The sequence below is a fragment of the Bufo bufo genome, chromosome 4 (genome assembly GCF_905171765.1).
Source record: "Bufo bufo chromosome 4, aBufBuf1.1, whole genome shotgun sequence".
Lineage (NCBI taxonomy): Eukaryota > Metazoa > Chordata > Amphibia > Anura > Bufonidae > Bufo > Bufo bufo.
The window spans coordinates 39,445,430-39,470,017 of NC_053392.1; the positions used below are offsets into that span (position 1 = coordinate 39,445,430).

The 24,588-nt window shown below is 45.9% G+C and overlaps 1 protein-coding gene across 1 annotated transcript in view; it reads right to left on the reverse strand.

The window, feature by feature from the left end:
* Positions 1–12,482: 12,482 nt before the first annotated feature.
* LOC120997150 (L-gulonolactone oxidase-like) overlaps positions 12,483–24,588 on the reverse strand; it is a 137,759-nt gene continuing 125,653 nt past the window's right edge. Inside the window, exons 9-12 of the mRNA XM_040427110.1 lie at positions 19,812–19,961; positions 18,463–18,627; positions 13,743–13,833; positions 12,483–13,026 (exon numbers count right to left, since the gene is read on the reverse strand). Coding sequence (XP_040283044.1) covers positions 12,898–13,026; positions 13,743–13,833; positions 18,463–18,627; positions 19,812–19,961 — 535 coding nt within the window. The 3' untranslated portion in view covers positions 12,483–12,897. The remainder of the gene's footprint in view (positions 13,027–13,742; positions 13,834–18,462; positions 18,628–19,811; positions 19,962–24,588) is intronic.

The window sequence follows — 24,588 nt, forward strand, 5'->3', positions numbered from 1 at the left end:
CAATGAACCTGAAGGTCTTTCGTTGACCAGCATGACCCGCCACTTTAGATGAATGACCCCATAATTAGATTTGCTTTCTGAGAGAATCTGCAACAAAGATCTTTCCAGGAGGGATTCCGGATAGCTTGACAGGACAGGCTGAGATTTTAGCGGGATCAATGATGAATTGGGGCTCCTCCTCCTGGTCAGTGGAATAAAAGGATCTTGAAAGAGCATCTGCTTTGATGTTCTTATATGCAGCACGAAAGTAAAGAACAAAATCAAAACGAGCAAAGAACAGGGACCATCGAGCTTGTCCAGGATAAAGTCTTTGTGCAGACTGTAGGTAGGTGAGGTTCTTGTGCTCAGTATATATCACTACAGGATGACTGGCTCCTTCCAGAAGGTAACGCCATTCCTCCAATGCCAGCTTGATGGCCAACAACTCTCTGTCCCCAATTGAGTAGTTGCGCTCAGGAACGGAGAAGTTCATGGAGAAGAAGCCACAGGTTGTCATCTTACCTGAGGGAGATTTTTGTGAAAGCACCGCCCCAGCTCCAATAGACTATGCATCCACCTCCAGGAAAAATTGCTTACTGGCATCAGGATGATGGAGTACCGGAGCCGCAGAGAAGGCCTGCTTCAAGGCTTGAAAGGCTGATTCAGGGTCAGCAGACCATGGGGGCTGTCAAAGAAGAAGTTAGTAGTTGGCGAATCCCAGGACACGTTGAATTGCCTTTAAACCAGAAAGACGAGGCCGCTTCTAAATCGCAGACAGCTTCTCAGGATTCATCTGCAGGCCAGTATCAGATATTATGTACCCTAAAAATGGAAGCGAGGATTGTTCGAAGATGCATTTTTCAAACTTGGCATACAGATGATTTTTTCTTAGCCTTTGTAGGACCAGACAAACCTGCTTCTGGTGAGTAGCCAAATCTGGAGAGAAGACAAGGATATCATTGAGATAGACCACAACACAAGCGTATAACAAGTCTCTGAAGATATCGTTAGCGAATTCTTGGAACACTGCAGGGGCATTGCTTAGTCCAAAGGGCATCACCAGATATTCATAGTGACCGTTGTGCTGTCCCAGCATTTATTTCTTCCATTTAAGATAAATTGCTGTATTTGTGTTATCATATCATTACCATGTTATGTAATACTGCCACCCTGTGGTCATTCTCATTATAGGTTTTTTTGAATGTATTATGTAAATCCCATTTGCCTTTGCTCAGGCTACTCCTCCCTTTTTGTGACATCACATCCTGTTCCTGTGTCTTTCTTTTGTGCAGCAGACTCAGAGCTGGTGAGAACATTTTGTTTTGACCTCTAATATTCTCTAATATCCTCTATATGTCTTTGCTCAAGGTAAACTCAATAAATTACCAAAGCATCTCAATTGTATTCTCCTCACTGGAGCTTCACATACAACAGGTACGACGACCTAAGGGATATTAGTGAGTTCAGCTGTCTACCATTGCTTGTACAGAGATTACCACTCACAACCAGTCAGAGACTTCTCTAACGTACATCTGCGGCAGAATAACCGTCACGGGTGTTAAAAGCGGTCTTCCACTTGTCCCCTTGACAAATTCGGATCAAGTTGTAGGCCCCACGCAGATCTAATTTGGAGAAGATCTTAGCTCCTTTGAGGCGGTCAAACAAGTCTGGAATAAGGGGAAGAGGGTATTTGTTCTTGATAATGATTTTATTTAGGCCCCTATAATCGATGCATGGCCGGAGAGAACCGTCTTTTTTCTTTACAAAGAAGAAGCCAGCGGCCGCCGGAGAAGAGGATTTACGGATAAATCCGCTGTCAAGATTTTCTATGATATAGTCAGACATGGCTTGTGTCTCTGCTGGTGACAGAGGATAAATACGACCACGGGGAGGTGAATAACCAGGAACCAGATCAATAGGACAATCATAGGGCCTGTGTGGACGTAACGTCTCAGCCTCCTTCTTCTCAAAGACGTTGGCATAGGCATGGTATGCTGCAGGCAGATTTTCAAGATTTGGTGGTACCCAGGGTGATCAAGCAGGCTAAACAGGAGAAAGATACTTTCCAAGGCAGTACTGTCCCCAACGAAGCACCTCTCCAGACTTCCAATCAAGAACAGGTTCATGGACATGGAGCCATGGTAGCCCCAAAAGGAGAGGATGAGAGAGACTTCGAAGAATCAAGAACTAAATTTCTCCTGTATGAAGAGCTCTCACCTGTAGTTTCAGAGGTTCAGTGGAAAATTATACGGACTCAGATAGAGCCCTTCCATCGACAGATGACACCATGAATGATTTCTGCAGGCGTCGGACTGGAATATGATATCGATCCACTATGGCTTGCTGCAGGAAGTTTCCTGCCAATCCGGAATCCAGAAGAGCCATCTCCGTGAAACGGATATCTCCAAATGACAAGGTTGCCGGCAGAATCAGAGGTAGAGAGGAATTATCTTCACCTAGGGCCGCCTCTCCAACAGACCCTAGGCTCGGGAGTTTTCCCGGCTTTAGGGGACAAGCACGGGGCATATGATCAGAACCACCACAATAGAAACAAAGTCCTTTGGCACGGCGGTCATCACGTTCCTGTTCAGTCAGCCTAAGGCTACTTTCACACCTGCGTTCGGTGCAGATCCATCTTTTATCTGCACAGACGGATTTGCACCGATAATGCAAACACTTGTATCCGTTCAGAACGTATCCGTTTGCATTATTCTTTAAAAAAAATGTCTAAGTCAAATCGGATCTGTCCTGACTTATATTGAAAGTCAATGGGGGATGGATCTGTTTTTAATTGCACCATATTGTGTCAGTGAAAATGGATCTGTCCCCATTGACTTACATTGTAAGTCAGGACGGATCCGTTTGGCTCTGCATCGTCAGGCAGCATTTTGGTGTCCACCTCGAAAGTGGAACGGAGACCGAACGCAGCCAAACTGATGCATTCTGAACGGATCCTTATCCATTCAGAATGCATTGGGGCTGAACTGATCCGTTTTGGGCCGCTTGTGAGAGCTCTGAAACGGATCTCACAAGCGGACCCAGAAACGCCAGAGTGAAAGTAGCCTAACTTGGTCGACCTGCATGAGCTCAACAACTGCAGACAACATAGAAGGCAGAGGGTTAGGAGCTTGCTGAAGAGAAGACGCCAGATGAAAAGGTCTCCCCTCACGTGCCACTTCGCTGGCACGTTCCTGGAACCGCAAATCAATTCGAGTAGCCAGGGAGATGAGGTCATCCAAGGTGGAAGGAACATCCCATCCGGCCAGCTCGACTTTAATTCTCCCACAGAGACCCCAAAAGTGCCTCATTATTCCATCCGAGTTCAGAGGCCACCGTACGGAATTGGACTGTATACCGGCCCATGGATTGGTTCCCTTGACGCAACCGCAGTAGGGAAGATGTGGCTGAGGTGGAGCATCCGGGTTCGTCGAACACCCTGCGGAAGGCTTCTAGGAAGGCCTGTAGATCCATTATGACCGGGTCGTTCCTTTCCTAGAGAGGATTGATCCATTCCAGTGCCTCCCCAGTAAGGTGTGACATAAGAAAAGCCACTTTGGCTCGGTCCAAAGCAAATTGGTGAGGCAAATGTTCAAAATGAAGGGTGCATTGATTTATGAACCCCCGGCATTGTTTAGGGTCACCATTTAAGCGTGGAGGAGCTGAGAGATGAGGTTCGGATCCTGGTACGAAGGAAGATGGCGGAGCAGGAGCAGGATAAACCGCAGCCAAGAAGCCAGATGACGCTAGGTTAGCATATGTTAGGTTGTTTGGACGCATATTCACATTACATAAATAGGACAGGATTTAATCCTGATGCTCATGCTATTGGGCCATCTCCTGATGTAACTCGGTGAGACTGGGAGGGTTCGGATCAGCGGGGTCTAAGGCCTGTGCACTGACTGGCTGCACTCTGGAGGGGCGTAACTAAGCAACTACCTGGTCTTCACTAGAGCCTCTGATGGTGAGGATAGGCTTGTGCCACTAGGGTAGTTGCCAGGTGCCACTCCAGAGCAGTCAGTGGCAGCTGACCAGGGGGTCAGAGTACCCAGTGCAAGCACCGAGGGGATGTGCGTGGCCAGGAGGTTCTGGGTCAGGACAGGCAGCGATCAAGCAAAGTCAGTAAGCGAAGTCCAAGGTCAAAGGCAGTCGGCAAACAAACAAAGTCCATAAACAAAGTTCGAGGTCAGAGCCAGGCTGCAAACAGGCAAAGTCCATAAACGAAGTCTGAGGTCAGAGGCAGGAGGTAAACAGGCAAAGTCCAGGAGTTCAATAAGCAGGGTCCGGTACACAGTGAAGCTGACAAGAGAAACACCTTTGCACTTGGAGCTAGAGACCATGAGTTGCTCACTGCTCAGGCATCTTCCTGTGGTAGGAAGCCCCTTTAAATGCCTGCTGCAATCCAGCCATAGACTGGTAAGACAGAGGGCGTGTATGTGCTGCTTCATAGGCGAAGAGAGACACACCTATGCAAGCTCAAACACCAGTACAGGTCTCCAGCAGGAAGGAAACTCTGACATGGATCACAGATACCATATTTAAGTTACCTGCTGCCCACGCTTGTCAGCACCGCGTGCAGAAGGCAATGAGGGAGCCCGGCGCCCTTGCCCGCGGTTAAGGGCAGCAGCGCCGGCACGGACCGCTGGGCTAACAGCGCTGTATTAGGCTACTCTTACATCTGCATTAGTGATTCACCGGCTCCTGCACTGCTAGATGCAGACGGAATGCCCGCCAGCCCCATTAACTATAATGGGGCCCAGCAGAGATCCAGCCACAATCTGGAAAAAATGCAGAGAATCGGCAGGACACAAACTACTGCATGATGTGGTTTCTGTCTGCCCGATTCCTTGCATTCTCTTCTGGATCAGGTGGCCGGATCGTAGTGCTGCAGGTGAGAAAGTAGCCTTACCCGGTATGTTTTGTATTGCTGTAGTAACGGCTTGGGCCGAACACATTGGGATGCTCGGGTGCTCTACCGAGCATCCGAGTATAAGGGGAGAACCCGAGCATTAAACCAGGCACCCCCTGCTCTGAAGAGGGGAGGGTGCCTGGTTCATAGGAAAAGGTCAGAAATTGATGAAAACACCATTAAAATAGTTCGGGAACGGCATGGAGAGGATGTCTGGATGCATCTTGGATTCCCAGGTCGCTGCTGCGAACAATGTTCTCTGAGTAGTACGCCACTTTTACAGACTGACAATAAAACGCACAAAACCAAAGATTAAATCGATTTTAGATGAAAAATTGTTAGGAAACATTCTTTCCTGTATATTTACTTGTTTATAAAGTGCAAGTGCTGCCGAAAATTACAAGGAAGAGGCACTCCGATACAACCTGTATATCACATAAAGGAGGGTCTCATTCACATTGTGGTACGATTGTTCAGGTAGTGGGACTCCTACACTCATAAAGCCTATGCACTATGGGAAAGGGCTGCCAAAGATTACAAGGAACCGGCACTACAATACACCCTTTGTTACACATAAAGGAGGGCATCATACACAGCCTTGAAAAATTATGATTGATGGCCTGCTGGTGACCCTCAAAAACATTTGGAGCAAAGGCCTGCTGATATGACCATCTAAAACTTTATGGGCGAGGGCCTGCTGCCGCTTTGATGACTCTAGATAACCTGGGCCCGATCGCACGTCCCCGTGACGGCAATGATCCATTCGGATGTCTGGCCTATCAACTTTCGATGGGATTTTCAGAGCAAACCACGGTGACCATGGGTAACGGGGAATCAGGGTTTGATCCCGGAGAGGGAGCCTGAGAAACAGCTACGGTTACAACTTCCAAGCAAGGCAGCATGCGTGCAAATTACCTATTAGGTATAATTAGGTGAGGGACTGCAGGTGAGCTGACCCTGTAAAAGATTGTAGGTGAGGGCCTTCTGGTGAGCTGACCCTCTAAAGGATTATAGGTGAGGGCCTGCTGGTGAGCAGACCCTGTAAAACATTATATGCGTGGGCCTGCAGGTGTGCTGACCCTGTAAAAGATTTTGGGTGCAGGCCTGCTGGTGAGCTGACCCTGTAAAACATTATATGCGAGGGCCTGCTGGTGAGCTAACCCTGCAAAACATTATATGCGAGGGCCTGCAGGTGTGCTGACCCTGTAAAAGATTTTGGGTGCAGGCCTGCTGGTGAGCTGACCCTGTAAAACATTATATGCGAGGGCCTGCAGGTGTGCTGACCCTGTAAAAGATTTTGGGTGCAGGCCTGCTGGTGAGCTGACCCTGTAAAACATTATATGCGAGGGCCTGCTGGTGAGCTGACCCTGCAAAACATTATATGCGAGGGCCTGCTGGTTAGCTGACCCTTTAAAACAGTATAGGTGCAGGCCTGCTGGTGAGCTGACCCTCTAAAAAATTATATGCGAGCGCCTGCTGGTTAGCTGACCCTGTAAAACATTGTAGGTGAGGGCCTGCTGGTGAGCTGACCCTCTAAAAAATTATATGCGAGGGCCTGCAGCTGAGCTGACCCTGTAAAACATTGTAGGTGAGGTGAAAGCTTTGTAGACAGCAGGAGTAACCCCGAGCGTCCACAATGCCCGGAGTGCAGTTCATGCCGTGATTCCTAAGATGACCCCCGCAGATGACATCGAAACCTACCTGGTGATGTACGAGAAAGTGGCCATCAGGGGCTACCCCGTGACCAGTGGGCTGAGGACGTCGCTCCATTCCTGGCATCAGATTTTCAGCGGGTGTATTTTGACTTGCTGGACGATCAAGCGGCCGACTACCAAAAAGTAAAGGGTGAGATTTTGGCAAGACTGGGGGTGAATGTGTTGGTCCTGGCCCAGCGGGTACATCAGTGGGGGTTTAAGCCGGCTGAGCCTGCGAGGCCCCAGTATTATGACTTACTCCACCTCTTGCAAAAGTGGCTACAGCCTGATGTGCTGAGTCCCACGGCTATGCTGGAAGGACTATTGACTGATATGTTCTGGAGGGCTCTGCCACCCCCTCTCCAGCACTGGATCGGTCAGGTGTCTCCTTACAATGCCCTAGAAATGGTGGAGCGCTACAAGGCTACTAAGACTGTTACAGGGGGTTATTTTGGAAAGGGGGACAGTCAAACCCCGTAAATCTCCATCCCAGACCCGGCGACTTGTACCAACCAAACCCACCCGGGCTGTACCCTCTACGGACCTGGCTCCGATAGTCTGCTGGCGGTGTCAGGAGCCGGGCCATGTAAGAGCTGACTGTCCCCATCAGGTGGAACCCATGGATACTAACTATGGCTACCGTCAGTCGCTATATGCCAGGAAGCTGTGTGCAGCAGGTACTCCAAAAACTCTAAACCACCTGTGCCAGGTGGAGGTAGGAGACACTCCATCGGAGGCTCTGCTTGACTCAGGGAGTCTGGTGTCCCTAGTAAGGGCTCCCCTGGTACGGTCAGCTGAGTATACTGGCCGGAATGTCGGGGTCATGTGCATCCATCGAGACTTAAAAGACTATCCCACCGCCCTGGTGTCTCTAACCACAGGAGCTGGCAGATGGACTCACGAAGTGCCCCAGTTGCCCCAAATTTACACTACGAACTTATAATAGGGAGAGACTTCCCGGGCTTCCCGGCACTGTGGCCTGCTATGAGAATGACTGATACCCATGAGACAGGTGTAACCCTAGCAGAGTGGCCCAGCTCAGGGGAAAGACCAGAATCCTGGGAACCTGAGACCGAAGGGCCAGCGGTAGAGGTGACCGCCACTTCGGTGGAAGAGGAGGAGACAACCCCGCTAAGTGTGATGGTGGGAGACGTGGAGGACTTGCCGCCGGGTCCTGAATTGGCAGACATCAATGTCTCCGGGGATAATGTCTCTCCCAACGTCGGGACCCAACCCTATCCCGCGCCTGGGAAAATGTGTTAATAGTAGATGGTGAACCACAAAAACCTGGGGCAGAGTCAGTGTTTCCCCGTTTTGTGGTTCATCAGGATATGTTGTATCGGTTAAACCAACTACGGGGTGAGCCTATTGAACAGTTGGTGGTCGCCAAGGCTTATTGCAAGCTTGTGTTAGATCTATCTCACCAACACATTCTCCGGGGTCACCTGGGGCTGCAGAAAACTCAGGATCGTATTCTACAGTGGATTTACGGCCAGTAAAAGAAGTGGAAGAGTTTTGTAAGTCTTGCCCGACCTGCCAGATAACTAGCCCCCAGCCACATTTCCGTAGTCCCCTAGTACCTCTCCCGATTATCGAAGTACCGTTTGACCGAATAACTATGGACCTCATAGGCCCAGTACCGAAGTCCGCCATAGGGCATCAACACATCTTAGTCATTCTAGACTACGCCACTCGGTACCCGGAGGCAGTGCCAATGCGACATACCTCGGCCAGACTCATAGCTAAGGACTTAATGGAGATGTTTTCCCGAGTAGGACTACCTAAAGAGGTTCTGACCAACCAAGGGACCCCTTTTATGTCTAAGGTGATGAGGGAACTCTGTAAGTTGCTGCACATAAAACAACTACGGACGTCTGTTTACCATCCACAAACAGACGGTCTGGTAGAATGGTTTAACCAAACATTAAAAATATGTTGAAAAAGGTAGTGTCTAAAGATGGGAAGGACTGGGACCTCCTTCTGCCCTATCTCATGTCCGCAGTGCGAGAGGTACCCCAGGCCTTTACTGGGTTCTCGCCCTTCAAACTGCTATATGGCAGACACCCTCGCGGTCTCTTGGACGTGGCCAAAGAGGTGTGGGAACAACAACCCACTCCACATAAAAGTGTCATTGAGTACGTTACCCAGATGCAATATCGGATAGAGACAGTGTTGCCTCTTGTTAGGGAGCATATGGAGGCAGCTCAGAGAGACCAGAGTCGGGTCTATAATCGGCAGGCTCGGGTCCGGATCTTTAACCCGGGTGATCGGGTTTTGGTTCTGGTGCCGACCGTAGACAGTAAGTTCCTGACTAGGTGGCAGGGGCAGTACGAGGTACTCGAGAAAATTGTAATACTACAAGGTACACCAGCCAGGGCGGCGAAGGCCGGAGCAGGTTTACCATGTAAATTAACTCAAACCGTGGAAATATAGGGAAACCTGTACAGAAGACAGCCCGCGACCGGGTTTTCTAGGAGAAGAGGTACCGGCCCCTCTGATGCAAGAAAGGCGGCTGCCACAGTAAAAATTGCTGACAGCCTCTTCTCTAAACAGACTTAGTCGGAACACGGATGTGTTCTCGGACCTCCCTGGACACACTTCCATAATCCAGCATGACATTGTCACTGATCCTCAGGCAAAAGTCAGATTAAAACCATACCAGGTACCCGAGGCTCGGCGACAAGTCATATCGGAGGAGGTGCAGCTAATGTTGCAGCTGGACGTCATTGAGGAGTTAAAAAGTGAGTGGGTCAGTCCTATAGTATTGATACCCTAAGCCGGACAGGATGTTGCGGTTTTGTAATGACTTTCAAAAACTTAACAAGGTTTCTAAATTCAATGCATATCCCATGCCCAGGGTGGATGAGCTCATCGAGAGGTTAGGACAAGCCCAATATTTTTCTGTTTTGGACCTCATGAAAGGGTACTGGCAGGTGCCCTTAATGGAGGGTGCTAAAGAGAAAACTGCCTTCATCATGCCTGAGGGGCTGTATCAGTATAAGGTCTTACCCTTTGATCTGCATGGCGCCCCCGCCACTTTTCAGCAACTAATGGACATTGTGCTTGGACGATATTGTCATCCACAGTACCGACTGGGAAAGTTGTTTTGGATCCACTCCTGTTTTTTCGGCATTAGCAATACTGATGGGTTACTAACCAAATGCTGACCGAGTGAAGGCGGATGCTCCACAGAGAGGATCCATTTTTTGTGGGTTATTGTTCTGACTGATCAGAGGAAAAGCAAAATAATAAGTGACGTCGACACAAACTTACTGCTGACACCTCTCCACTCTGTCGGGAGGGGGGGGGCTCTACTTGTATAAGCGTTTAATAGAACAGGTTCTGTAGACATCTATGTGGAATCAGCTGATGACGGTGTAAAAGGAGTGCGCTTCTTTTCGGCGCTAACATCGACCTGTAAGGCTGAGTTCATACTTGAGTTATTTGGTCAGTTTTGGCCCCATAACTGCCCAAATAAGTGAAGTGTGCAGTGATTCTAAGAGCGACGCCTGTCATCTGCATGTCATACTGACTCACAGTATTATTTCACTACCACAGCAGACTCCCTATGCCCGTCACTGCAAGGCACAGTGTTCTACACCACTATAAAGGCTCTCTGCAGCCAGGAAATAGCCGTTTTTAACGTAATTCACCGCAAATTTATTCGGATCGAAACAAATTTTTCCCAAAATATTCGGCGAGCCAGTGAATCGAATTTTTGAAAAATTCACTCATCTCTAGTCACTATCTCTCGCTTGTATCACCATGGGTTGTCGGCCATGTGCTACGACATGGCGACAAGAGCTCCCCCATATTGTATTCAGGACCTTAACATGTATAGCTTGGAAGAAAGACGAGACAGAGGGGATATGATAGAAACTTTTAAATACATAAAGGGAATCAACAAGGTAAAAGAGGAGAGAATATTTAAAAGAAGAAAAACTGCTACAAGAGGACATAGTTTTAAATTAGAGGGGCAAAGTTTTAAAAGTAATATAAGGAAGTATTACTTTACTGAGAGAGTAGTGGATGCATGGAATAGCCTTCCTGCAGAAGTGGTAGCTGCAAATACAGTGGAGAAGTTTAAGCATGCATGGGATAGGTATAAGGCCATCCTTCATATAAGATAGGGCCAGGGGCTATCCATAGTATTTAGTATATTGGGCAGACTAGATGGGCCAAATGGTTCTTATCTACCGACACATTATATGTTTATATGTTTCTATGTATTGTGCAGGCCAGGTGGTTGATTATTATTTATTCTGTATGTGATTTGTCTGTTTTACCTTATATTTAATCACACTTAGTAAATATTTTCATCACTTAGCCTTAAGCCTATTTGTTTTCAAATTGTTGAATTCACATTAAAGCAGCCACTCAGCTTTGCTTCTTGCTTTTCATCATATGTTGGTGACAGCACTTATTTTTGTTATGGACCAGAAGATCTGTCAACCGACCCCTTTTCTTCAGCCTATCGTGTGATGTTCATCTTACATTTCACATCTTTTTTCCATGTATCCATTCAGGGCCCAAGAGGAGGTGGTGCCAGCATCCTTATCGAGATGTCCATCAACCACTGGACAGGCTCTTCAAAGGGCACATCCAGCAACAGATGCCACCGGGATGTTATTGATTACTTTCCAACACATTTGACCTGAAGGGCAGTTGGGAATCAGTTCCCCCCCTGGTCTTATTCATGATGTCCTTCTTATCTTCTGTGTCCCACTGGCCTCCCTGATGCTCCTAATGTGCTGACCAAGGAATAGCTAGCACCTGGACCCAAGGCGCACCCGCATGGGGAGGACAAAGAGTAAGAAGAATTGTATCTGATCCTGGGATACAAGAACAAAGAGTACAGGAGATGATACAGAAATTTGAACAGAGAAGTTATCCACCCCTGATATTGAAGGTAGCCGCTGATTCTGTCCTGATATCTAGAAAAACTGAAGAAACTCAAACTGAAGAAATTATGAGAGATAAGAAAATAGATACTTCTCGTATCGCATTTGTACATACGTTTCATCCGTTTAGTGCTAGATTTGATCATATAGTACGTATGCACTGGCCTCTTTTGGGGAGGGCATATCCCCAGGTTGTTGAGTTCAGAAATATGCCTTTGATTTGTAATAAACGTGGTTCAACCTATCGTGACAGGCTAGTTCATGCGGACATTGGCACTATGAAGGCCTCTTTGACACAAAAAACTATTGGTAACAAAAAAAATGGTACTTATCCATGCTTGCATTGTGTGCAATGTTCCCATGTGATTAAAGGTGAGTAATTTTACCATCCGCATACTGGGAAGGCCTTTAAGATTAAAGGTTTTTTCACTTGCGATTCATCAAATGTGGTCTATTCAATTAAATGTCCCTGTGGATTGTTATATATTGGAGAAACTATGCAATCTGTAAAAGATCACATCAGCAAGCATAAGTCCGACATTCGTACTGGCATCTTATTACTACCATTACCCTCACATTTTAGTAAATTCCATCATTCAATTTCCCAACTAAGATTTCAGGTATTGGAGCAAGTTAAATGACACAGGGGAGGTCGGGATATTAAATCCCATTTATTGCGAAGAGAGGCCTACTGGATCCATACCTTAAGTACGTTACATCCAAAGGGACTCAATAGGGAATATGAGGTGATGAGGTTATAGATTGCAATATGGATTGATTTTATGAATTTTATAAAAGAAATGAATGGGGTCCCACACAGTAACAATGACGTGAAATGAGCAGACCTTAGGATCACAAGATATGAACATGGGGCCTGTTGATTTCACCTAAGTGAAAATACACATGCTTTAGTTTACCCACATGGTGTTCTGTTAGGGCAGTGGCATCTTTTTATAACTGCAGAGCCAATAAAAGTTAAGAAGAAATTCTCGTAGAAACATATTTTGGAAATTTTTGTTGTTTTTATTATGTTAATCTATGTAAATTTGAAAAAGTCCCGCTTATAAATATTTAGTAACTTTTGGCTGGTAAACCATTTGTGAACTTCTAGACCTTGACCAAAATTTTTTTAATGTGCCGTGAGGGATGGAAAAGTCACACATGGCTCAACCCTTGGTTGTTTCCTCCTTCAACACATACAGTAGAATGTAAGACAAATATCATGAATGGTGAAGGTGATACCAAGTGGTACTAAGGTGGACTTCTTTGGTTATAGCTGGGAGAAACTTTCTGTAGCCAGTCCTCAAATTTTTTTGCAAAAATCCAGTGAAGCGTAACCTTTAGGTTATATGACTTGCACTAGGCACTAAACTATAGGAATTTACATGAAGACATTTTATTGACCACTGTGTCCTCCTCAGTAGAAGACTTTCTCGAGATATGCATTCAGGAACATTCCTGTTGGGTCAAGCTTCTCTCTGATGTTTTTGAATTTTCCAAATGCTGGATACATCTTCTCAAAGTCCTTACGAGTGCAAGTATGGGCCTGGAAACAAATGAAAATGGTAAGGTCCCTATTCAGAACAAAGGTGTCCTACAATGGTTGCCAAATTTGTATCAGTGGTAATAAGTTAGAGCATCTGGACTGACTTGTATTTTCTCTTGAAGACATTTCACTAGTCATCCAACTGGCTTTCTCAATTAGAATGACTTGCACAAGGAATCTCTGGCATTAATGAATCATGGTTCAGTCAGTGAGCTTGATGAGAGGTGGGGGAAGGGGGGTTGCAACATCTATTGTCTGCCACCTACAATCCTGTTCTAACACCTCTCCCAAGGCAGTTTAATCACATCTAATAGCTTCAGTCATGCAAATGCTATCAGCATCTTATCTCTATGATGTACCTGACCTTGTGTTGACTCTGATAAACAGATTATGCTGACTGAAGCAAGAGTCAACAGTATTTAATGCTGGTTATTTATTGTACAACTCATTCTTATTGAGAAAACAAGTCCAATGACTAGCAAAAAGTCTTCAAGAGAAAATACAATGTTCAGTTGCTCTGACTTATTACTACTGATATACCATGACCTGGATGAATGAGATCCTTCACAGATGTTGCCAAATTTGGTCTTAGATAGCAAACATTTGCTGTAAATGAAAATCAAAAAACAGCATTGTGAGTAGGCTGGTGTGTATTTTTTTTCTCCATATCTTTGAATACTAACAAGCATGCAAGGTGTAATATGTGTGGGTCGTACCTTAGCCCAGTGGGGCCTTCCTCCAACTCGCTTCATAATCTTCTCATACTCTGACCAGTAATCCTGGTGCGGAACGTCTTTCCCATATGGTCTAAGAGAAAGAGTCCATTAATATAACTGATATAATAAGTACAAAAATATCCACATCCCAGACTGCAAAGTAAATCTGTTTATTGAACATTCACAGATTACACACCAAAACCCAACAGGTGCTCTATAGATAGCTATTCCTCGAAATCTCCTTCCACAAATTATTTTGTACTGTAGAGATCGGGAGGTGCTATAGAACTTTCTTATAGAGAACCATAATGACCAGGCTACCTTAGTTTTCAGCAGGGGCGTACATAGAAATCACTGGGCCCCATAGCAAGAATCTGACTTGGGCCCCCTAACCCCGCCCACTGTCCTGGCTCCTCCCCCTGCCACACCCCCATTTGCCAATAAAGAAATGTATACTTGACCTACTGAAACCGTTATGGCACAATCAGGGGTACAGGGTGTGGGCATGGCACAATCAGGGGTACAGGGTGTGGGCATGGCACAATCAGGGGTACAGGGTGTGGGCATGGCACAATCAGGGGTACAGGGTGTGGGCATGGCACAATCAGGGGTACAGGGTGTGGGCATGGCACAATCAATGGTACAGGGTGTGGGCATGGCACGATCAGGGGTACAGGGTGTGGGCATGGCACGATCAGGGGTACAGGGTGTGGGCATGGCACGATCAGGGGTACAGGGTGTCGGCATGGCACGATCAGGGGTACAGGGTGTGGGCATGGCACGATCAGGGGTACAGGGTGTGGGCATGGCACGATCAGGGGTACAGGGTGTGGGCATGGCACGATCAGGGGTGCTGCTGCTGATGGTCTCCACTGATGGCAGATGCTCCATTGGCTCAGTACTACAGATGTGAAGAGGGTCACCAAAGGGTTAGGGTGAAAGGGGGTAATTAGGGCAGATGTCAGGGAGCAGAAGCATCACCTCCTCCCCCTCTGCGGAATAACACTCACCCAGCTCTGACATGGCACAGATCAGAGCAGCTACAACCCAGAGCAGCCCTAGACGCATCCTTCATACATAATCACTCAGCCCCGGGCACAGGGGACAGGGCAGTGGCAGGAGGCAGCTTCACCCTGGTGGCAGTGGACATGAGCCCGGCTCCTTTGTGTGTCTGAGCCTGTGCAGGCACTGGCAGGCAGACGCAGTGACACGGCAGGACAGGACGAACGAACGGTACTTGTTCTGAATCTGACTTACTTCAGTTCAGGCCAGCCAGGGACACAGCCGGTGCTTCAGTTCAGAACCTGCCTTCTTCTTCTTCGTCTCTACTCCTCAGCTGGCACTACTCTGGCGGCGAAGTTCGAGCCGATTCTCCCGCCCCCTTGCGCCACTGGCCAATCAGCAGCTGCCTCAACAGAGTTGCCTTGTGCTGATTGGCCAGCGGCTCGAGCGCTACATGCAGGGCTGGTTTGATCCTGATCCCGTGTAAGCAGACTGTCAGGATCAGGTCAGGAGGAGGTCAGGTCAGGATCAGGTCAAACGGGGGGGGCCCACTTCGGCTTGGCGGCGATTGCGGAAGATGAGTTGGGGCTGGAGAAAAGCAGCCGCATAGCCGGCTGCATGTAATGAGTGGGCGGGGCCAAATAGTGTGGGCGGGACCTTCTCTGCGCTACTGGCCCCCCAGTGCCGCGGGCCCCATAGCAGTGGCGTGGTCTGCCTCTATGGGCGGTACGCCACTGGTTTTCAGTTTGAGTTTATACACACACACGTTAATGTCATAAGAAAAAGTGGTTTGTTTTACACAAACATCCCAAAATGATGGTTTAAATGGGGGCAGAATGCCTTCCCGTATTTATACACATACATACAGTGGATATAAAAAGTCTACACGCCCCTGTTAAAATGTCAGGTTTCTGTGATGTGAGAAAATGAGACAAAGATAAATCATTTCAGAACTTTTTCCACCTTTAATGTCACCTATAAACTGTACAGCTCAATTGAAAAAAAACCTGAAATCTTTTAGGTGGAGGGAAGAAAAAATATAAAAATAAAATAATACGGTTGCATAAGTGTGCACACCCTTAAACTAATACTATGTTGAAGCACCTTTTGATTTTATTACAGCACTCAGTCTTTTTGGGTATGAGTCTATCAGCATGGCACTCTTCTTTGCAAAAACACTCCAAATCTGTCAGATTGCGAGGGCATCTCCTGGGCACAGCACTCTTCATACCACCCCACAGAATTCCAATCGGATTCAGGTCTGGGCTCTGGCTGGGCCATTCCAAAACTTTAATCTTCTTCTGGTGAAGCCATTCCTTTGTTGATTTGGATGTATGCTTTGGGTCGTTGTCATGTTGAAAGATGAAGTTCCTCTTCATGTTCAGCTTTCTAGCAGAAGCCTGAAGGTTTTGTGCCAATATTGACTGGTATTTGGAACTGTTCATAATGCCCTCTAGCTTAACTAAGGCCCCAGTTCCAGCTGAAGAAGAACAGCCCCTTGGCATGATGCTGCCATCACCATGCTTCACTGTGGGTATGGTGATCTTTTGGTGATGTGCAGTGTTGTTTTTGCACCAAACATATCTTTTGGAATTATGGCCAAAAAGTTCAACCTTGGTTTCCTCAGACCATAAGACCTTTTCCCACATGTTTTTGGGAGACTTCAGATGTGTTTTTGCAAAATGTAGCCTGGTTTGGATGTTTTTCTTCGTAAGAAAAGGCTTTCGTCTTGCCACTCCACCCCATAGCCCAGACATATGAAGAATACGGGAGATTGTTGTCACATGTACCACACAGCCAGTACTTGTCAGATATTCCTGAAGCTCCTTTAATGTTGCTGTAGGCCTCTTGGTAGCCTCCCAGACCAGTTTTCTTCTTGTCTTTTCATCCATTTTGGAGGGACGTCCAGTTCTTGGTAATGTCACTGTTGTGCCCTATTTTCTCCACTTGATGATGACGGTCTTCACTGTGTTCCATGGTATATCTAATGCCTTGGACATTCTTTTGTCCCCTTCTCCTGACTGATACCTTCAAACAATGAGATCCCTCTGATGCTTTGGAAGCTCTCTGTGGACCATGGCTTTTGCTGTGGGATGCGACTAAGAAAATTTCAGGAAAGACCAACTAGAGCAGCTGAACTTTATTTGGGGTTAATCAGAGGCTCTTTACATGATGGCCGGTGTATGCTGACTCCTATCTAACAGGATTGTGAATGTGATTGCTTAATTCTGAACACCGCTACATCCCCAGTTATAAGAGGGTGTGCACACTTATGCAACCACATTATTTTAGTTTTGTTTTTTTCTTCCCTCCACCTAAAAGATTTCAGCTTGTTTTTCAATTGAGTCGTACAGTTTAAAGGGTCACATTAAAGGTGGAAAAAGTTCTGAAATGATTTATCTTTGTCTCTTTTTTTTTTTTTTACATCACAGAAACCTGACATTTTAACAAGGGGTGTGTAGACTTTTTATATCTACTGTATATTAAGGATTTGTAGTGAGTGGATACAGTATTGTTTCTACATTGTAGCAACTCAAGCCTGATATCTGCATTAAACATTTGACACTAGGCCTGTTGTTTCAGACTGTGACCACTTAAAGTCGTGTTCCAGCTAAACAAAAAAAGTTGGCGGAGCTTAAATGAAAAGTTACTCAACTCCACTGATCCCTTCTGCCTTCCATCTTGACATGCAGGAAATACCTCTAAATGACCTCTCCGCTCACCACTGCCTAGGGCATGTCAGCATTACAGACAGTAATTGGCTGGCAGGGCATTTTGAGACATTTTCTATGTATCAACATAGTAGCCGGAGTAGAGAGCACCAGGGAGCCGGGCATCTTTGGAATGGAACTAGGATCGGTGGAGCCGAGTATCGGTGGAGCTGAGTATCGGTGGAGCTGGGTATCTCTTTTTAAGCCCCTCTGACCGTTCTGCATGCTATTATTGTTTAGCTGGAACAGAACACCCCTTTAAAAGGGTTGTGCACCTTTAGGGGGGTTTTTAGTAAACCTCCGTCTTTGGCAGACCGGCACAGGGAAGCATACTTACCTGCTTCCCGGTAATAGCTCCCAGCATCTTCTCTCCCCGACTTAGGCTTCTTTGCTTTGCTCCCATGATGTAAATGTCAGTTTTGAAACTGCCACATAGGTGACCTGCTCCCTTTGCGTCATGTCACATGGATACTAAAAATAATCTACTGCATAAATAATCATCCCTTCAAGCCACTTTGTAGTAACATATCGTCTGTGGGGACAGACCTCAAACAGATCTAACCACCTCAGAAAAATAAATCTAATTTTGGGTTAGTTCTCTTGCAGACTGCAGCAGGTTTTCTCCAGGATTTCGCAATGGTTTTACATTTCTACCTTCACAAGCTACCACAGCCTGCTGCAGGGAAGCATAATACTGTCATCACCAGGCGGTGAGGATAGTGTCTTTTTGGATCTCAAATTTAACCATATGAAACCATGGAAGATTTTGACACTTTAGTCTCTTACTTTCCTTATGCAAGAGAATTTTTTTGACACTGGTAAAACCTTTGAACTCACAGAGGAAAGAAAAATGTTGCCCAGTTATAACCTAATCTTGCAACCAAACTGGGGACTTGCTGCTGTACGTTAGCTTTCCTCTAGGTGGCACCAAAAGAAAAGAAAACAGCTGCTAATGAGGTTCACAATAGGGGGGCGCCATATATGTAAAGTCTGTATAGCTGTCTCACCTGTACATGATGATGTTCATGTAGCAGCTGTCTTGCTGGTAGCATGGACTCAGTAAGATGTCGTCTCCTTTGGCAAACCGAACTTCTACTGGGAAATGGGCCACCACCTGTGGATTCCTTTCCAACCAGGATTTCAGCTGCATCAAAGCGTCTTTGGTCTTTTCTCTAGAAAAAGTAAAAATAGTCTCCTTACTGAAGTAATGTAGAACATGGGTCTACTAACCTAGTGGGGAGGGGACGAGGCAACGGATCTGAGCACATTCTTGGTGGTCACTGAGCACTTAGACCAGCAGACTAGATTAAAGACATTGACTTGTGGGATTTTTTTTTTGTAGATAAGGTGTAGAATGTGCAACGTGCCGCCCACCAGGGCCGACCGAGTCCCTGGGTTTTAGGAAATGCCAAGTGGTGATGTGGCCTTAATAGTTTGTGTGTGTCATGGTGCTCCTACCTGGATTCCATCGCTCCCCATGGTTAGGCTTTGTAGCATGCAAGGAGTTGGAATAAGTGGAGACCAGACTTGGTGAAATTTTATGGTTTTACTTGAATAAACTTGTGTCATCCAAACTATGCTAGATCTTTCTCGTGGCTCCAGCAGGCTAAGGGTAAACTGGCAGGTAAACTTGCTTTCTCTTTTTCTGCTATGCTAATTTCTGGCTTCCATCTGGTTACTGAACATTCTAGCAGTTTTGGTAACTTTGAGTGGTGGAGCCTTTGGCTGCTGACCCCTTGTAATACTCAGTCTATGAACTGCCTTGAGCTGAGGTGCTCTACGAGCTGCTTCCCCTGGAATACTCCTGCTTCAGGAGAGGGGAACTCTCCCTGTTGTCTCTTCTAATTCCAACTCTCAACTCAACTATAGCTTCCTGCAAACCCCTCCCTTGGTAGGAAGCAGGAGTCGCCCACTTATGCCCAAAAGGGGGGAGAATGGAATGGTAAGTTCCATTTTATCTAAAGATCTCAGATACACTGCCACCTGCTGGACAACCAGGTACAGTGCATGTAATTACAATACATGGCAGAAGATGTCTTCTCAGACAATCAGTGGCAGCAGCAGTGACCCGCCTCAAACAGTAGGAGGCCGAGAAGGTATCTCCACCCAAAAAATGAATTAAGAATTGTCCAGGTGTGATTGATCTTGATGATACTTGAAGTTTTACAAAATTTGACCGTTGTGCACAAATTTTATTTATCTCATAAGTTTTTCTGCACTAACAGAAAAAGACTTCTGCTACATGAGAGCACTGCATTCTGGAAAACAGTAAAATTTGCACTAAACTAGAAAAACAAACAAAGGATTAACAAACTTATGCAGCATTTCATATAAAACAGAAAAATATTTGTCTCACATGGGAATGGCCCAGTCCTGCACATGCTGCTTAAAAAGACAGTCGAAGTTGAAAACTTTGTAGCTGATGTTAACACGATCACTTGTACCAGCAAACAGCAACCAGAAGAAAAATCGATTTATTCCAGGGACAAGTCGTGGAAAGAAAGTGCTGACAAAAAAGAACAAAACAACCAGTAAAAAACATAAGAATATACAGCACTCCTTGCTTAGACAGGTGTACAAGAAAGATTCTAGTCAATATTCAGTACTCGTATAAGTAGAAATATTGTTTCCTATGTAGAGGAATATAACTACAATAATACTGCTCCTATGTACAAGAATCTAACTACTATAATACTGCATCTATGTACAAGAATATAACTACTATAATACTGCTCCTATGTACAAGAATATAACTACTATAATACTGCCTCCTATGTACAAGAATATAACTACTATAATACTGCTCCTATGTACAAGAATATAACTGCTATAATACTGCCTCCTATGTACAAGAATATAACTGCTATAATACTGCTCCTATGTACAAGAATATAACTACTATAATACTGCCTCCTATGTACAAGAATATAACTACTATAATACTGCTCCTATGTACAAGAATATAACCACTATAATACTGCTCCTATGTACAAGAATATAACTACTATAATACTGCCTCCTATGTATAAGAATATAACTAATATAATACTGCCTCCTATGTACAAGAATATAACTACTATAATACTGCTCCTATGTACAAGACTATAACTACTATAATACTGCTCCTATGTACAAGAATATAACTACTATAATACTGCTTCTATGTACAAGAATATAACTACTATAATACTGCTCCTATGTACAAGAATATAACTACTATAATACTGCCTGCTATGTACAAGAATATAACTACTATAATACTGCTCCTATGTACAAGAATATAACTACTATAATACTGCTCCTATGTACAAGAATATAACTACTATAATACTGCTCCTATGTACAAGAATATAACTACTATAATACTGCCTCCTGTGTACAAGAATATAACTACTATAATACTGCCTCCTATATACAAGAAAATAACTACTATAATGCTGCCTACTATGTACAATAATATAGCTACTGTAATACTGCTCCTATGTACAAGAATATAACTACTATAATACTGCCTCTTATGTACAAGAATATAACTACTATAATACTGCCTCCTATATACAAGGATATAACTACTATAATACTGCTTCTATGTACAAGAATATAACTACTATAAGGGTCCATTCACACGTCCGTTTTTTCTTTCCTGATCTGTTCCGTTTTTTCAGGAACAGATCAGGACCAGATCTGGACCCATTCATTTTCAATGGGTCCTGGAAAAAATCGGACAGCACAATGTGTGCTGTCCGTTTCCGTTGTTCTGTTCCGCATGTCCGTTTAAATATAAAACATGTCCTATTCTTGTCCTGAAAAATCGGATCCTGGACCAATACAAAGTCAATGGATCCGCAAAAAACGGAAGACATTCGTATGTCATTACGTATGTCATCCGTTTTATGCGGATTCCGTTCCTGGAAATTAGGCTTCCTCCCCAGTATTAAATGTGCCCCCCTCCCTCTATATTCATTGGTGGCCAGTGCGGCAGTGCGGATTCCCAGTAAGTTTTCTACAGATCTGATTTTTCACTTCGTGAAAAACTCAGATCCGACAGTATATTCTAACACAGAGGCGTTCCCATGGTGATGGGGACGCTTCTAGTTAGAATATACTGAGAACGGTGTACATGACTGCCCCCTGCTGCCTGGCAGCACCCGATCTCTTACAGGGGGCTGTGATCTGCACAATTAACCCCTCAGGTGCTGCGCCTGAGGGGTTAATTGTGCATATCATAGCCCCCTATAAGAGATCAGGGGCTGCCAGGCAGCAGGGGGCAGACCCCCCTCCCTCCCCAGTATTAAATGTGCCCAGTGCGGTCTCACCTCCCCCCCCCCCCCATCATCGGTGGCCAGTGCGTATTCCCAGTATTAATAAATGTGCCCAGTGCGGTCTCACCTCTCCCCCCCCCCCCCCCATCATCGGTGCCCAGTGCGGATTCCCAGTAATAATAAATGTGCCCAGTGCGGCCTCACCTCTTCCCCCCCCCCCCCATCATCGGTGCCCAGTGCGGATTCCCAGTAATAATAAATGTGCCCAGTGCGGTCTCACCTCTCCCCCCCCCCCCCCAATCATTGGTGGCAGCGGAGAGTACCGATCGGAGTCCCAGTTTAAATCGCTGGGGCTCCCATCGGTTACCATGGCAGCCAAGACGCTATTGCAGTCTTGGCTGCCATGGTTACTTAGCAATAAATACAAGCATTATACTTACCTGCGACTGCGAGCTGCGATGTGTGTCCGGCCGGGAGCTCCTCCTACTTGTAAGTGACAGGTCTGTGCTAAAAGCAATGCGCCGCACAGACCTTTCACTTACAAGTAGGAGGAGCTCCCGGCCGGTCAGACATCGCAGCTCGCAGTCGCAGGTAAGTATAATGCTTGTATTTATTGCTAAGTAACCATGGCAGCCAAGACTGCAATAGCGTCTTTGCTGCCATGGTAACCGATCGGAGCCCCAGCGATTTAAACTGGGACTCCGATCGGTACTCTCCGCTGCCACCAATGATGGGGGGGGAGAGGTGAGACCACACTGGGCACATTTATTATTACTGGGAATCCGCACTGGGCACCGATGATCGATGATGGGGGGGGGGGGAGAGGTGAGACCGCACTGGGCACATTTATTAATACTGGGAATCCGCACTGGCCACCGATGATGGGGGGGGGGGGGGAGAGGTGAGGCCGCACTGGGCACATTTATTATTACTGGGAATCCGCACTGGGCACCGATGATGGGGGGGGGGGGGGGGGGGTGAGACCGCACTGGGCACATTTATTAATACTGGGAATACGCACTGGCCACCGATGATGGGGGGGGGGGGGGAGAGGTGAGGCCGCACTGGGCACATTTAATACTGGGGAGGGAGGGGGGTCTGCCCCCTCCTGCCTGGCAGCACCTGATCTCTCACAGGGGGCTATGATTCGCACAATAATTGTGCGGATCACAGCCCCCTGTAAGAGATCGGGTGCTGCCAGGCAGCAGGGGGCAGTCATGGACACCGTTCTCAGTATATTCTAACTAGAAGCGTCCCCATCACCATGGGAACGCCTCTGTGTTAGAATATACTGTCGGATTTGAGTTTTCACATGTTTCCGTTTTTTGCGGATCCGCCAAAAACGGATGACATACGGAAACATTTTCAGGAACAACGGATCCGCAAAAAACGGACCGAAAATCGGGATGTAGAAAAATACGGACGTGTGAATGTAGCCTAATACTGCTCCTATGTATAAAACGAACTACTATAATACTGCTCCCATGTACAAGACTATAACTACTATAAAAACTGCCTCCTATGTACAAGAATATAACTACTATAATACTGCCTCCTATATACAAGAATATAACTACTATAATACTGCTCCTATGTACAAGAATATAACTACTATAATACTGCTCCTATGTACAAGAATATAACTACTATAATACTGCCTCCTATGTACAAGAATATAACTACTATAATACTGCCTCCTATGTACAAGAATATAACTACTATAATACTGCCTCCTATGTACAAGAATATAACTACTATAATACTGCCTCCTATGTACAAGAATATAACTACTATAATACTGCCTCCTATGTACAAGAATATAACTACTATAATACTGCTCCTATGTACAAGAATATAACTACTATAATACTGCTCCTATGTACAAGAATATAACTACTATAATACTGCTCCTATGTACAAGAATATAACTACTATAATACTGCCTCCTATGTACAAGAATATAACTACTATAATACTGCCTCCTATGTACAAGAATATAACTACTATAATACTGCCTCCTATGTACAAGAATATAACTACTATAATACTGCTCCTATGTACAAGAATATAACTACTATAATACTGCCTCCTATGTACAAGAATATAACTACTATAATACTGCTTCTATGTACAAGAATATAACTACTATAATACTGCCTCCTAGCTGTGAGGACGTGTGGCAGTAGCTCTCCTGAGGCTTTGGATGTCTGGAGAAAGCCCAGGGCGGGGCCACTCTGGGTGGGGATGCTCCCCAAGCAAGGCCCAGGCTCCAAGGCCTATTCTGAGAAATCATTCCCAGACTTCTCACACCATGGATAATTATCCAAAAGTTTCTTTGGAAGGAAGGAATGTTCCGAGTGTTGCCAGTCCCAGTGCAGCAGGAAGCAAAGATGAAAAGAAAATGTTTGAAGTAAAGAAGGAAACATCGCTAAGTAAGAGCATGGCTGCAGGTGTGCAATCCACCCCACCCGCAGGCAGACAGAGGAGAACATCCCTGGAGAAGCAGACCATGCAGGAGAATCTGAAACAGCCTGTCCTGATACGGTCTGACCGCACACGTTACGGGAGTGGGAACAGCGCAAAAGTCGCCAACACGACAGATGAGACCAGAGGGAATACTGAAGGAAGGCTTCATGGGGCCACAAGTGCAGTCACTGGGAAGAACCAGGGGCCCAGTCCCCAATCTGGAGATAGTGACCTCGCAGCAGTGACCACGGCTGCACCAGGTCCAGTGCAAGGACCAAGCAGAGGGACGCCTGTAAGGAGCCATTCTGTGAGTACACAACCCCCCAATACTCAGCGTGCACCAGAACTATGTCTGGCTGAGCGGATCCCAGCTCTGGTCAAGAGACTGGAGACATTAAAAAGGAC